General features: G+C 39.7%; 1 protein-coding gene across 5 annotated transcripts; it reads left to right on the forward strand.

Annotated features, from left to right (window-relative positions):
- LOC121882532 (G-protein coupled receptor 6) lies at positions 1-4,694 on the forward strand. Of its 5 annotated transcripts, XM_042390860.1 has the most exons (3): positions 263-289; positions 1,775-2,068; positions 3,220-4,694. In XM_042390860.1, exon 3 carries the CDS (start codon positions 3,245-3,247, stop codon positions 4,250-4,252), a length of 1,008 nt encoding a protein of 335 aa, XP_042246794.1. In that variant the 5' UTR covers positions 263-289; positions 1,775-2,068; positions 3,220-3,244; the 3' UTR covers positions 4,253-4,694. The 5 variants fall into 5 exon arrangements, with proteins under 5 accessions (XP_042246792.1, XP_042246790.1, XP_042246794.1 ...); XM_042390858.1 differs by lacking the exons at positions 263-289; positions 1,775-2,068 and adding an exon at positions 1-155; XM_042390856.1 differs by lacking the exon at positions 1,775-2,068 and having other exon boundaries at positions 184-413.
- Positions 4,695-12,730: the final 8,036 nt, after the last annotated feature.

Consider the following 12,730-nt stretch of genomic DNA (forward strand, 5'->3'; position numbering starts at 1 on the left):
TTAGTTGCACATGTGCTTTTCCTGCTATAGGACAAGTAAAATTATCTGCTGTGAGAAAGCTCTGGATCAGTATTTGTTATTTATTAAAAGTTACTACAGCATTTGCTGTATCAGTACAAGAGCTCAACTGATAATCTTCTGTCCTCACTATGCATGTAAGTCCACTGCTTCTGTATGCAGCAAGCTAAACATTTACATTATGTGCTCAAGGTGGAAGATGGTTTTTTAGGTTTTTACTGGAAGAATCTGTAAAACAGTAAAAAGAGCATTGGGGAAAACAGCCATTGTGGTAACATATTAGACAAAATGCAACACTATAAACAAATGTTATACTGAGTAACCATTATACAGTAATATTGGATTAGTATGTTAAAGTTAAAAGTTAACGTTGAAACAACAGCATTAGCCAAAACGTAAGTACAGCACAGTAATTAATGTGGTGTGTAAATATAAACCTGGAGTCCACAAAAGAAATATAAAATAACCAGCACTAGCCCAACAGTAAATTAACAACTAGGCTACTTAGAATCTTAATTAGCAACATTAGCCTAAACGAGCTAACTCGTCTTGGTTGGCACTAAACAGATAACGAAAAACCTCTAATAAACATCTCAAATTACATACACATACGAAAAATAGCAATAATGAATGGAATAGCTATAACTATAGTTTAACAAGGGCATTTGGAGAGTGGATAAAATATGTTTATAGTCACAAAACAGTGCGTGGAAATATGTCAATTAAAAGACAACTGTCACGGAACTGCGCCAGTAGGGGTTGCTATAGCAACACAGTGTTAAACTGGCGCTAATTGCTGATGGCAGAATACATAAATATATTTGAAGGCTAACGTTTATTTGTTTTGGATCAATGCTGCTGACAACAAGTCATGTTTCTGTTCTTAAGAGTTTCTCTCCGAGCAGGAAAGAAAAGAAAACCATCTGAACAGGATGTAGACCATCATGAGACACCAAAATTGTCAACTGCGCTCTTGAAATTATAGCTCATAAATTAGCAGACAACGTGAGTCACGCCACCTGTTCAGTGTGAAACTCTGTCTTTAGATGTGTTCAGTTACAGAAATTTAAAAAGATAGAGATAAGAGATAAAAGATAAGCACCACTTTACAGTAAACACATGTTGGGCTTGTTAGTATTCCCGGATGCCAATACCTATTTGAAGGCTGATATTGATTTATGGATCCCAATACTTTCCACAGATTCTCCTCTGATACCACTGCTGAAATTAGTTGAAGTTAGCAGGTGTTTAAGGCAAGATGACTCACTTTTCTTCCGTGTAAAACTCTGGGATACACTGCAGTAAATGCATGAAATGCACATTTACTGCAGTGTATCCCAGTGTATACTGCAAATGGAATATAACTTAGGTAATGAGTGACTTCATAAGCAAATGTCACTTTATAGTTATAAAGTATAAAGTTATAAAGGGCTTATTTGTGCCCTTTATTTCATAGTATTCATGATACTTAACAGGTCTACCTGGGACTTTGTGTGTTCCTAAACTGTTGCCTGAATTCAGATTGCTCAGGCGTTTCAGCAGAGGTGTGCTGGGTTGGTGCAAGAATCTTTAATTTTCTCAGTGAAAAATTATGCAGAAGTCTTGATGCCAAAGAGAGAAAGAGCATCTCTCTCTCTCTCTCTCTCTCTCTCTCTCTCTCTCTCTCTCTCTCTCTCTCTCTCTCTCTCTCTCTCTCTCATTCTCTCTCATTCTCTCTCTCTCTCTTTCTCTGCCATGACGTAACTTGGATTTAAAGCTCTCCGTACGCGTCTGTGGTCGGTCCCCTCTCGTCCTCCTCCTCCTCCTCCTCCTTCTCCTCACATTCATCTTCCTCGCCGAGCTGAACATCAGCCAATGCTTCACACCACCCCGGCCCTGGGTGTCTGTCCCATGCGTGGGAAGCATAACAAAATCAAGGGCTTCACCTGAGAGGGTTTAAGGGAGCGAGAAAAGGGGGCATCCGTTGCTTTCTTTTGCTTTTTCTGTTTTACCTTCGACGAGGGGCTCCAATTTCAACGAAAATCTCAGCTCATTCAGTTTTGTCACGGAGGTAGGTATCCTAAACTTTTATGTAAATTTACCAGAAAAATAATGAATACCTTATTTTATGTCAGCTGCTTTTGTTTAACTTTACGTTGTCTCTCTAAAGAGAATAAAGGGTATAAGAAAAACTTAAGAGGGACGCAGGAATTATACAATATCAAAGGGAGACATTTGCTACTAACTTAGGGAATAAAAGTATCAATTATGTCATTATTAGGCACCACAATCACACTGTAAGTTCTTGTAAAAGAATTAAAACATATAATATAAAAGACTGACTACGAGGTGTTCAGTTTTTCAGTATTTAGTTACCTATAGTTAAAGTTGCTGTGATTTCAGCACCCTGGACAGCACATTTGCCTTTTGCTGCTGTAGCATTATCTCAGTAACTTTTGAAGGGGAAATCTATCTTAAAACAGCATTTACATTGTGTTATGGCAATGATTTTTGACGATAAAGTCAACACCTAACAGCCAACTCTTCCTCCAAGCTCAAAATTGGAGCATCAAACTTAAATTCATCATAGAGATTTTTCTTTGTTTCTTCTTAAATAGATATATTTGAATGTTGGGCTTTCATATGTGAAATTACACTAGAAAATCTGTCCTGGGAGTTGTTTAAGTACTTATTCACTATGCACCAGCTCTAAGCTTTGTAGATGACTTCATCACTACTGTCTGTTTTTTCTGCTACTGAACTCAAATTCACAACTAAGAACTGAGCTGAACAGTACATATTATAGAATTACAGGGTGGATTTTCCTTGGTAGTTTTGCATGATTTTGTTTTTGTTTTGTTTTTACAAATGACTATGGTGAAAACAAATGTAATTGCCTCACTTTAGAAGTCTAATTTATCATAGGTATTTGTAAATTATTTGATATATGTATATAGATGTTTGTATCTGGCAGGAGTGAATTTCAGTCTCAGAATTTCAGACTCACTGTGCAGGACAGTTTAGGCTTATTAAGCAAATGCTTGCCAACAGGGAAGAAGTGCAGAAGTGTCAGTGAGCAAGACACTTAATCCCTAGGAGCTCGAGTGGTTCTGTCATGTAGCAAACCCTGACCTCCTCAAAAAGAGACTAGCGAAAAGAGAATTCTGACTTGAAACATCATATTAACAAACCAATCTACTTGTTCTTCTCTGCTGCCCACAGGACAAAGAAAAGACAACGTGGAGATATGAACGAGTCGCTGCTGGTGAATGACTCCTCTGCGAGTCCTGTGGCTGGAGAAGCTCTCCAATGGATGGAGGCTGATTCTCCAGAGCTCAACAGCAGCCTGGAGTTCTCCACTGCCCCACTAGACTTCCCTATCAACCCATGGGACATTATGCTCTGCATGTCAGGCACTGTCATCGCCTGCGAAAATGCCATAGTGGTAGCAATCATCTTCTACACGCCAACACTAAGGACTCCCATGTTTGTGCTGATTGGGAGCCTGGCCACAGCAGATCTGCTGGCCGGCATGGGATTAATCCTGAACTTTGTGTTTCAATATGTGATCTCTTCTGAGACTATCAGCCTTATCACCGTAGGCTTCCTGGTAGCCTCTTTCACAGCATCCATCAGCAGCCTTTTGGCTATAACAGTGGACCGTTACTTCTCTCTCTACAACGCCCTGACATACTTCTCAGAGAAGACGCTGCAGTATGTGCACCTGATGTTACTGGGGACGTGGGGGGTGTCTCTGTTCCTGGGCTTGCTGCCGGTGCTCGGCTGGAACTGCCTGGATGAACCAGCCTCCTGCAGCATCGTCCGCCCTTTGACCCGGAGCAATGTCACACTCCTGGCCACCTCCTTCTTCATCATCTTCGTGCTCATGCTGACCCTCTACTTCAAGATTTGCAAGATTGTGTGCCACCACGCCCACCAGATTGCCCTCCAGCAACACTTCTTTGCCACGTCGCATTATATCGCCACCAAGAAGGGGGTCTCCACTTTGGCCATCATCTTGGGGACATTTGGTGCCAGCTGGCTTCCCTTCGCCATCTACTGCTTGGTGGGCGAACGGGAGTATCCATCGGTGTACACCTATGCTACACTGCTGCCAGCCACCTACAACTCCATGATCAACCCTATTATCTACGCCTACAGAAACGCAGAGATCCAGCGCTCCATCTATATGCTTCTCTGTGGCTGCTTTCAGGCCAACGGGGCCTATCGGTCCAGGTCACCAAGTGAGGTCTAAAGGTGCTAGGGCTCTTTGTGTATGAGAGAGTGTGTGTGTGTGTGAGTGTTAGTGTGTGAGAAGAGAGAGAGAGCAAAAGACAAACCATCCTGTGACCATCGACAATCTGCTTTCAGTTGACAGTGAATGCTTTACTAACACAAATGGGGTGTGATGCTAGAAATGTGTCTCTCATGCATACTGTATCTGCACTTTATTATGTCTCAACACAAGTTAGGATGAGATTTTGGAAATGCTGTGAACAAGAATCTTCTGTGAAAAAAACAAACCTGTGAATGTACTTAAATGAGAAAAGGAATGGAAAATCTTGCACTTTACTCAATGTTTTTTGAAATGCCAAAGCAGTATTGTATAGCCCTTCTTGTGTTTAAACGTTTGAACTTGTGAGTGCCGTGTGCCATTTTCTATTTTGTATTGTATTGTCTTTGATGTACATTTTCTACAAGAGGAATAAAAGGATAAAAATCCAGCTGTGGCTCCATCACGTGTCTTTACTGTGTCACTTTTCTATGAAGGGCTCCGTGTGTTACAGCCGACTTGTTTTTGTTTTTTTTACATTCATTCGTTCTAGTCTCTTCCTCCGGAGCGCAGGTGGGTCTGTTTGAAGAGGCTAATGGCACATTGAGAAAGCAAGTACCTTGCCCCGGAAAATAGCTTCAATTTACACCTAGACAGATTTGAATCCTGTTTGCTCAGTCTGTGCGTGCACTGTGTGTGTGTATGTGTGGCAGAGAAAGAGAGAGAGTGAATGAGGCAGACTCGTAGAGAGAGAGAGATACCACAAACGTGTGAAAACATGTGCCATGTGGTCAGTGTGCCTCCTGGGAGTTTTGATTACCTCCTCTCCACGATGAGCAGGTGTAATAATAAACGCCTGTTTCATGATAAATAGAAATGAGCCCAACTATTAAAGCTGCAGGAGTCAAGGAGGCATTTTTTTCATGCAACTCAGTATCAGTGTTAGTCTTTACTGGCCTTGGTTTATGTTTGCATTGATCAGATATGATGCACTATACGTTGCAAGTGCAGGAAATGAAAAAGGTTGTTTAGAGTAGTGCCTTATCTTGCTTTATCTCACCAGCATCTGCAATCATGATTCAGGAAAGACAGACACGTGTATGTGTGTGTGACAGAGCGAAATGAGAGATGCTAATAAGTCTGTCTGCTCTCCCTGTCAGCTGCGCTGTAAAGGCTGAATGAACTTGGCAGCCAATGCAGCCACAAACACAGCCGTTTATCTGCCAGGCTGTTTAAACAGGTACTGGTTCAGGGCATCAGAGTGCCACACAGGGACAACGATACTGCCACAGACCAGTAATAAGTCATATTTAGAAATGCTGTAAAAGTAAAATAAGATGTTTATTCTTGTACCTAGAACGACATCCAGCAAGTGCCTTTTGATTCCTTTGTGTTTCAATTAAAGAGTAAATCATCTTTTAATTTTAACATTTGAACAAACAGCTACAAAATCCTTACAAGGCTATGGTGGACATTTTTTCAACACTTATATTTATGTTCTTCCCTGTAATAACTTTCCCCACTCATTACTTCACATTACATCTGATTCATATATTGTGCAATACCCAGCTTTAACTTACTCTATGTCAAACTGTATGAACTCAGTGAATCCTATTTTAAACATGGCTTTAGTATACTGACAGTGTCATTGGCTCATTAGCATGATTACGTAATTACTGAACATAAAAATTCAATGCAATGTATTATTGGATTAAGTGCTCAGGACAGATTCACATGAACAGTTGAATACAGCAGTGGCATAGCAGAAGAATTTTTAGTCATGCTAGCAGTGTGGCTCCAAGGATAGCCTTCAGCTGGTCCACTACTTTGGTCTAAAGTATCTCAACAACACTTGCATGGATCGGCATGAAATTTAGTGCAGACATTCATGATCCCCAAAGGATGAATCTGTCTGACGTTGGTGACCAAATATCTGCAAAACAAATGACAGCCCCACCATCCTCAGCTGTACTTTGCCTTTAGTGCTAATAAGCAAGTATGCTAAACTTAACTAAATAATCTATCAAGACAGTGACCACGGTTAATATCAGCATGTTAATATTGCACTTTAGACCTTTTAGAGTAGTTTTTGATTGAGGACTGTGCAACACAAGAGCACCTCAAGACTAGAAAATGATGCAGGGCTCTCAACCAATGTCATTTTCTGTTAGACTTGGACTTTTTATAACTCTTGTTTTGTCTCTGTTGGACAGTTCAATCCCATTCATGTCTAAACAGCAGCTCCCGTACAACAGCAAAACAAGAGTCACTGCACTTGCTCCTAGACTATCAGTTCTAATAGTCTCCAGTTTGAATGTCTCAGTCAGTTGAAGGCTGATCACAAAGTGGGGGAAAGGTGAAGGATGCTGCTGGAGGCTACTAATGGACTGCTGAGGCCTGTGCACTATGAGAGCAGGAGATGTTTGTTCATCTTGTCTTTTTGCTCCGCCTCAACAGATGTTGCTTTTGGTCACCCACCAAATCAGTTGACCACCTGTTTGTACACAGTAAAGTTTACTCATGGCAATAGACTACTGTATAAAATGTATAAAGGTTAAATTTCTAAAATGTTGTAGTATATATTGGCAAAGCTAATTAGATGAATTGTCATCTTTAGATATTGCAATTTCAGCTTTTGTGATTTTATAACTGCCTTTCACAATCCGATTGAGTAAAATCTCCTTTCTTTTCTTCCTTTTCACCTGACAGCGACCCTTTTGTCACTGTACAATATTTTTTTTCTAGATAAACCAGTTAATAGCTTCTCTTTTTTCTTGCAACACCCCATTGGCGTTTGGAAGTACAATATTAAATTGATGGAGTACACTTTTCTGTTCACAAACTTCCCATTGTGCACCTTTGGCATGAACTTTTACACATCTGTGCCCATCAACCTTGGGTACACAATCCACAACTGTCTGCGTGACCAGCTTGAACACTTGCGATGTTACACCTTGCTTGTTGAGTCATTGCCATGACCTGTGGCAACAATTTTGATCCCACACACTGCTCAACATGCGCTTCTCTTCTTCTGGTTACCTTGTAAAATTACACCTGGAGCTCCTCAGCACAGAGCTGACTGCTGTGTAGCTGTGGAGGTCATAAAGACACGACCTTTGACTGTTTTATCTTGCCTCCACACTTGTATTTATTTACTTGTATCCATTGGCATCAGAGCCTGAAATCAAGAGTGTGAGTGCGTCTGATATCTGACTTACAGCTCACATGAATAAGAAGTCACAAAATACATCTCATAAGTCTAAGTTATCTCTTCTCAGAAGCAAAGTGGGCTCTTTATTCTTGCCGAGGTTAATATTAACAACACTGAAATTCCCCTTTAGCCCTTCACTTTGATATTACATCCATTAGACTAAATAGAAGTTGGTAGCAGTGTTTGAATTATGTAATGCTTGATCATGGCAGACCTGAGCAGCTCTGCAGGCAATTACCGAAGTACACAGTTGAATGATTCCCTCATTAATAACATTAATTACAGTGGCGTAGCAAATGCTCTCCATAGGAACATTACTATTACTGAGTTATCCATTAGCTCGATGGAAAAGGCTTTGCTGTTATCGATTGTGTAATCACACAAATTGCCATTTTTTTTGCCTCCCTCCTGGGTTGTCATTTCATATTTATATGAAAGCGGTGTTGCAGGAATGTTTGAGATGCAGATGGCAGAAGAAACAAAAAATCAATACTGGCATTAATTTCTGTTGTAACTCCCCATGGGAATTGCAGTGGTATCTGGGGAACACCTGGAACCTCCTACATGGTGATTATTAGACGCTGGGGTTTACTGTGATGCACATACACACACACACACACACACACACATGCATAGACGCAAACATTCACTTTATCTCCTGGAAAAGCGGGGACATGCCCACTTCAGCTACATAAAATCTGCTTTGCAATAAAAGTTATCGTCATTTGCTTTTGCTCCTTTGCCTGTGGCCTGTTCAAACAATTAGTGTGTGTGTGTTGGCACAGGATTGCACTGTATGAGTGTACTTGTTAGTAGCCTGGCTCCTACCAGGTTTCGTCATGTGTAACTTGCCAGATTGTGGGTGGGTGCGCATGTGCCTCCTGTATGTGCACTGTATATGCTGCACGCATGCTGTGTGAAGTTCTGTGTGTGTCTATGAGTGAGTGTGTTTAGGAGAGAGAGACCAGTCCTAAACCTGGCCCAGGGGACATTAAATCCTTTCTCCTTCTGGCTTCTCAGAAAAACACTGTGTGACATGGTGGGTGTGGGTGAGGGACATTTTTCAAGGTACAATGAGCTTAATAAGCGTTGTGGACAGCAACACGCCATTTGGGGTTTTAGCTTTGTGCTTGTGCCTCCTCATTATGTTTACTTTAGAAGTTAAATAACACAATAAAAAGGGCAGAATGTCCTGGAGGCTACTTATAGAAGATTTATCGAAGGTAAAATGCTGTTGCTGTTATGGAATTATTCAAACAGACTGAGGTTATATCTAATTATTTTGCCATTTTACACTGTAGAATATTACTGTAAATAGTTGTCTGAAAATCATGAACATCACCATAAATATTGCCAGGTGTATCAGTGTATCGGCTGTAAATTAATGTGCAGTACACGGCTGCAAGAGCACTTCACTATTAAATCAAATTAAAATGATCAAAGTCCAGGTAAAGCACGTCCACATATGGAGAAACACTGCTGTGTTCATTATTCCCGGTGATTTCTAGAGAAAACGTAACCCTCTGAAATGTTACATGTTACATAGTTTCATCATCCACGTCCAAATGAATGCAAAACATTAATTGAATGCAAAAATAAACCAACCAAAGTCTAAAAATATTATCAATATTTGAGCTACCAGTGAGCTGCTAGTGCTTTTTCATTTGACCCTGATAATGAACTACAAGTCCAAGGTTCCTCAAGGTTATAGAAGTATGTTTGCCTTCTCTTTATAGCAGCTAGGTATGTGCCACAGGTCTTTTTCACAGCAGACATTTTCACTTTGCTGTAGGAAAATCACAGGTGTTACAAATAGCAATAACGATGGCTCAGTTTTATTCAGGTGTCCCAATAAGTTGTGACAGTGTGACAGTGAGCCAACATGCACAATACCAGGACCCTGAAACTAGAAGTCAGTGCCATGAGGATAAAGAGCTTATATTTATTCAATAGGCAAGGGTCACTAGTGGGTTACAGTCTATCTGTATCTGTGGATTAACTCCTGGTCCCTCTGAAGGGTCCTGACAGACTATAAGTGGCTATTTTACTGCTGTCTGTCACACTCTAAATGCTAAAAAAGGAGGGAGAGGTCAACAATCATTGTAGTAGCTGAATAAGAAGGTTTTTGGATTCCTTGTTATTAGAGGGACTATATGTGAATGTCTGTGTTTGTGTGGTGAGATATTTAAGAGAAAATGACAGGAAGAAGCAGCCAACCAAAGCTCAAGCAAATGTTGGTTTAATTTAGACCTTTAGCCTCCATTTCCGCTACCAGGTCAGTTTGACAAAAGCATTATCTCAATTATTTAGACATGCCAGGGACTCAGCTATGCTTAAAATTGGAAGTTCATTACAACAGTTAAGGCAAGGAAAGAAAGTATCATGCTGGATGAAATACTCCCCTGAGCAGGTCAATTTGACCTGCAAGATAATAGGTTAAGAGGGTTAAGAAGGCAGATAAAAATGCTGAATCTGAACGTGTCAGGAACTGCAACCACTTTACCTATTGTCTGCTGCATGCATCACTACTCCATTACTCTCACCTTACTTCATTCAGTCTCATCAGCTCTCCTTGTCTGATACACCTCTCTTCTCCCTCCACTCAAAGAACCTCCCTACCCCAATCAGAGAGTAGTCTAACTGTTGAAAAATGTTAAATACAGAACACTTGTGCTCTGCCTGTATTTTCACCAATAAAAAAATCATTACAAAGAGAGTAGTCTAACCATCATAGCCTGAAAGCTCAACTCTCTAAGAGCTCTGCAACAAATGAACTCTTCCCCACGCTATGAATTACACCTGTCACCCTCCTATCCTCCCCCTCTACTTGACTCTGCTCTCTTCATCTTTCCAAGAGAAACTCCTATTTACTTATTAGGAGATTCGTCACCACTGCAGCAATGATGACTAATGTAGAAATTAGGTGTGGAGGGGATAAATTCAGTCATGACCAGCCTAAGGACTCACAAATAGGACTTGCATTATTATCTGGACATGATGACTTAAAGGTGCAGTGTGTAGAATTTAATGACAGAATGGGCTTGGCAAAAATGCAATATAATATCCATAAGTATGTTTTAATTAGTATATAATCACCTGAAAATAAGAATCATTGTGTTTTCGTTACTTTGAATGAGCCCTTTATATCTACATAGAGAGAGGATCCTCTTCCACAGAGGCCGACATGTTGCACATGGACAGTAGCCCAGAATGGACATACCAAACACTGGCTCTAAAGGCCAGTTTCGCGGCCACCGTAGATTCTCCTACATGCTTGGAAGGGGAGGGGGAGGGGTATTCAGTCGGTTGCAATCTGCAACCTCACCATTAGATGACACTAAATCCTACACACTGATCCTTTAACTCCTCACTATTAGCTGCTTTTAATGCTGCAAATTTAAAAGAAATAAGTTTAATATACTTTCACTCTCATTGCACATCAGTCAGGATGAGACAGCTGCATAAAATGCAATTATGTAAATGTAGCAAGAGCATGATAACAGTGAATGCTTTAAGTAAAAAAATATATAGATGTACAGAGTGAAAATGATGTTGTGGTTTTAAATGATTATAAAGTTCACTGCATGCCGTATGTGGGAGTGTATGTGTTGATTAGTTATCAAAGATGGAAATATACTGTTTAAAAGCGTCAAGTACAGACACTGAACAAGAAAAATCAAACTAAATCTCTGCAGGTAGGCTACTTGAAGGGAGAAAACATTGCTTTCCATCAAAAAATGACAACACAAGACACATTGGTGATATTCACTTGCACGTGTAAAATAAGGTCACATAACTACAAGTACACAACATCTCTGACGTCCACATAATAATAGTGTAAGTAGATTTACTCAAATACTGTACTTAAGTACAATTTGAGGTACTTGAGTATTTCTTTATGTTTTGCTGATAATAATTGTACTTTTACTTAAGTGCTGTTTCAAATGCAGGACTTTTACTTAGAATGTATTTTACATTGAGGTATTGTTACTTTTTTCTTAAATAAAGGATCTGAATACTTCTTCAACCACTAATAGATAATATAATAAATGTACATAATGCATTTGCATTGCATATACATTTAACCGACATGTACGCACACCATACAAGACAGAAAAAGCTGTACCAATTAAAATTGAAAAATAACCAAACTGATATAAAACCTTCATAATGTCGTGACTCAAGTGATTTGGCCAAAAAAGAAGGACCTGAAGACCAAACAACTGTTGCAGTACTTACATAATGACGTCTGACCTGCGTGTAGACACTGAACCTCCGCCTCCACATCCTGCTGTGTTAGATACAAAAGAATTCAAAGTGACATCTGGCATTTTGGTGTTCAGACAGCTCTATTCTGAAATAGTTTTTTTGTGTGTTTTCAATAAGTCATGTACTTTCATGACTTGGGGCCACTTAACACACTGTGTCATGAAATGTGAAACTGCACAGAAGGTCAGTACCTGTGCAGAAGTATGTTTTCAAACAGAGGGACTTTTATATATTTCAAGGTGTAATTCACAGGAAGTCCAGAGTTTTTTTCTTTTCTTTTACTTTTCCTCAGTCATTTATCAATTGTTTTATTGTAAATGAGAAATGTCAACTCACTCATATTATACTTATGAGTAAATAAGTTTTCAAAAATCAAGTCCAGGTTTTTTTTTAAAGCACTTACCAGAAATGTTACTTATCAAAATATTGAGGATAATTAGAAAATGTGTTACTTTTCACCTCTGAAGGGTTCATTTTCAAATGATTTTAAATGAGCAATAATATCATCTACCATGTAAAAAGGACGATTTAAACATATCCAGTGGCCATAATCATCTTTTAAATCCCACAGAAGTGTTGCATAATGGGCCTGTTTACACATGTTTTATCTGGGGATGAGAGAATGAGCGTGTGTAGGCGTGCCGTGGACTGTGTTTGTGATAATAGTGTGTGTAGGAGGGAGGGCACACAAACAATTATTCACGGGGCAGTCTTTATCTTGATTCCCACCACATGAAAAATATCTCCCCTGTGCATCCAAAGCAAAGAATCTGAATTGATTGTAATTAACAGATAAGTGTGGTGATATTCTGTATTTTTTTCATTGTCAGCAAATCCTTTGAAAAGACCATAGATCTCTATTGTTGTCCAAAAACTATTTAAAACACACAAGTGAGCTACATTTGTGCACTGGCTGACACGTTCCTTCATTACGATGAACATGGGCACTGTAGTTTATTTTGAGTTAATCACACATACAT

The sequence above is a fragment of the Thunnus maccoyii genome, chromosome 17 (assembly GCF_910596095.1).
Source record: "Thunnus maccoyii chromosome 17, fThuMac1.1, whole genome shotgun sequence".
NCBI classification, from domain to species: Eukaryota; Metazoa; Chordata; class Actinopteri; order Scombriformes; family Scombridae; genus Thunnus; species Thunnus maccoyii.

Bases quoted from the DNA above. Each gene is read 5' to 3' on its own strand.
- LOC121882532 (XM_042390856.1), top strand. From the start codon at position 367: ATGTTAAAGTTAAAAGTTAACGTTGAAACAACAGCATTAGCCAAAAC. The intron at 414-3,219 runs GTAAGTACAGCA...TGCTGCCCACAG, and splicing joins ACAACAGCATTAGCCAAAAC to GACAAAGAAAAGACAACGTG.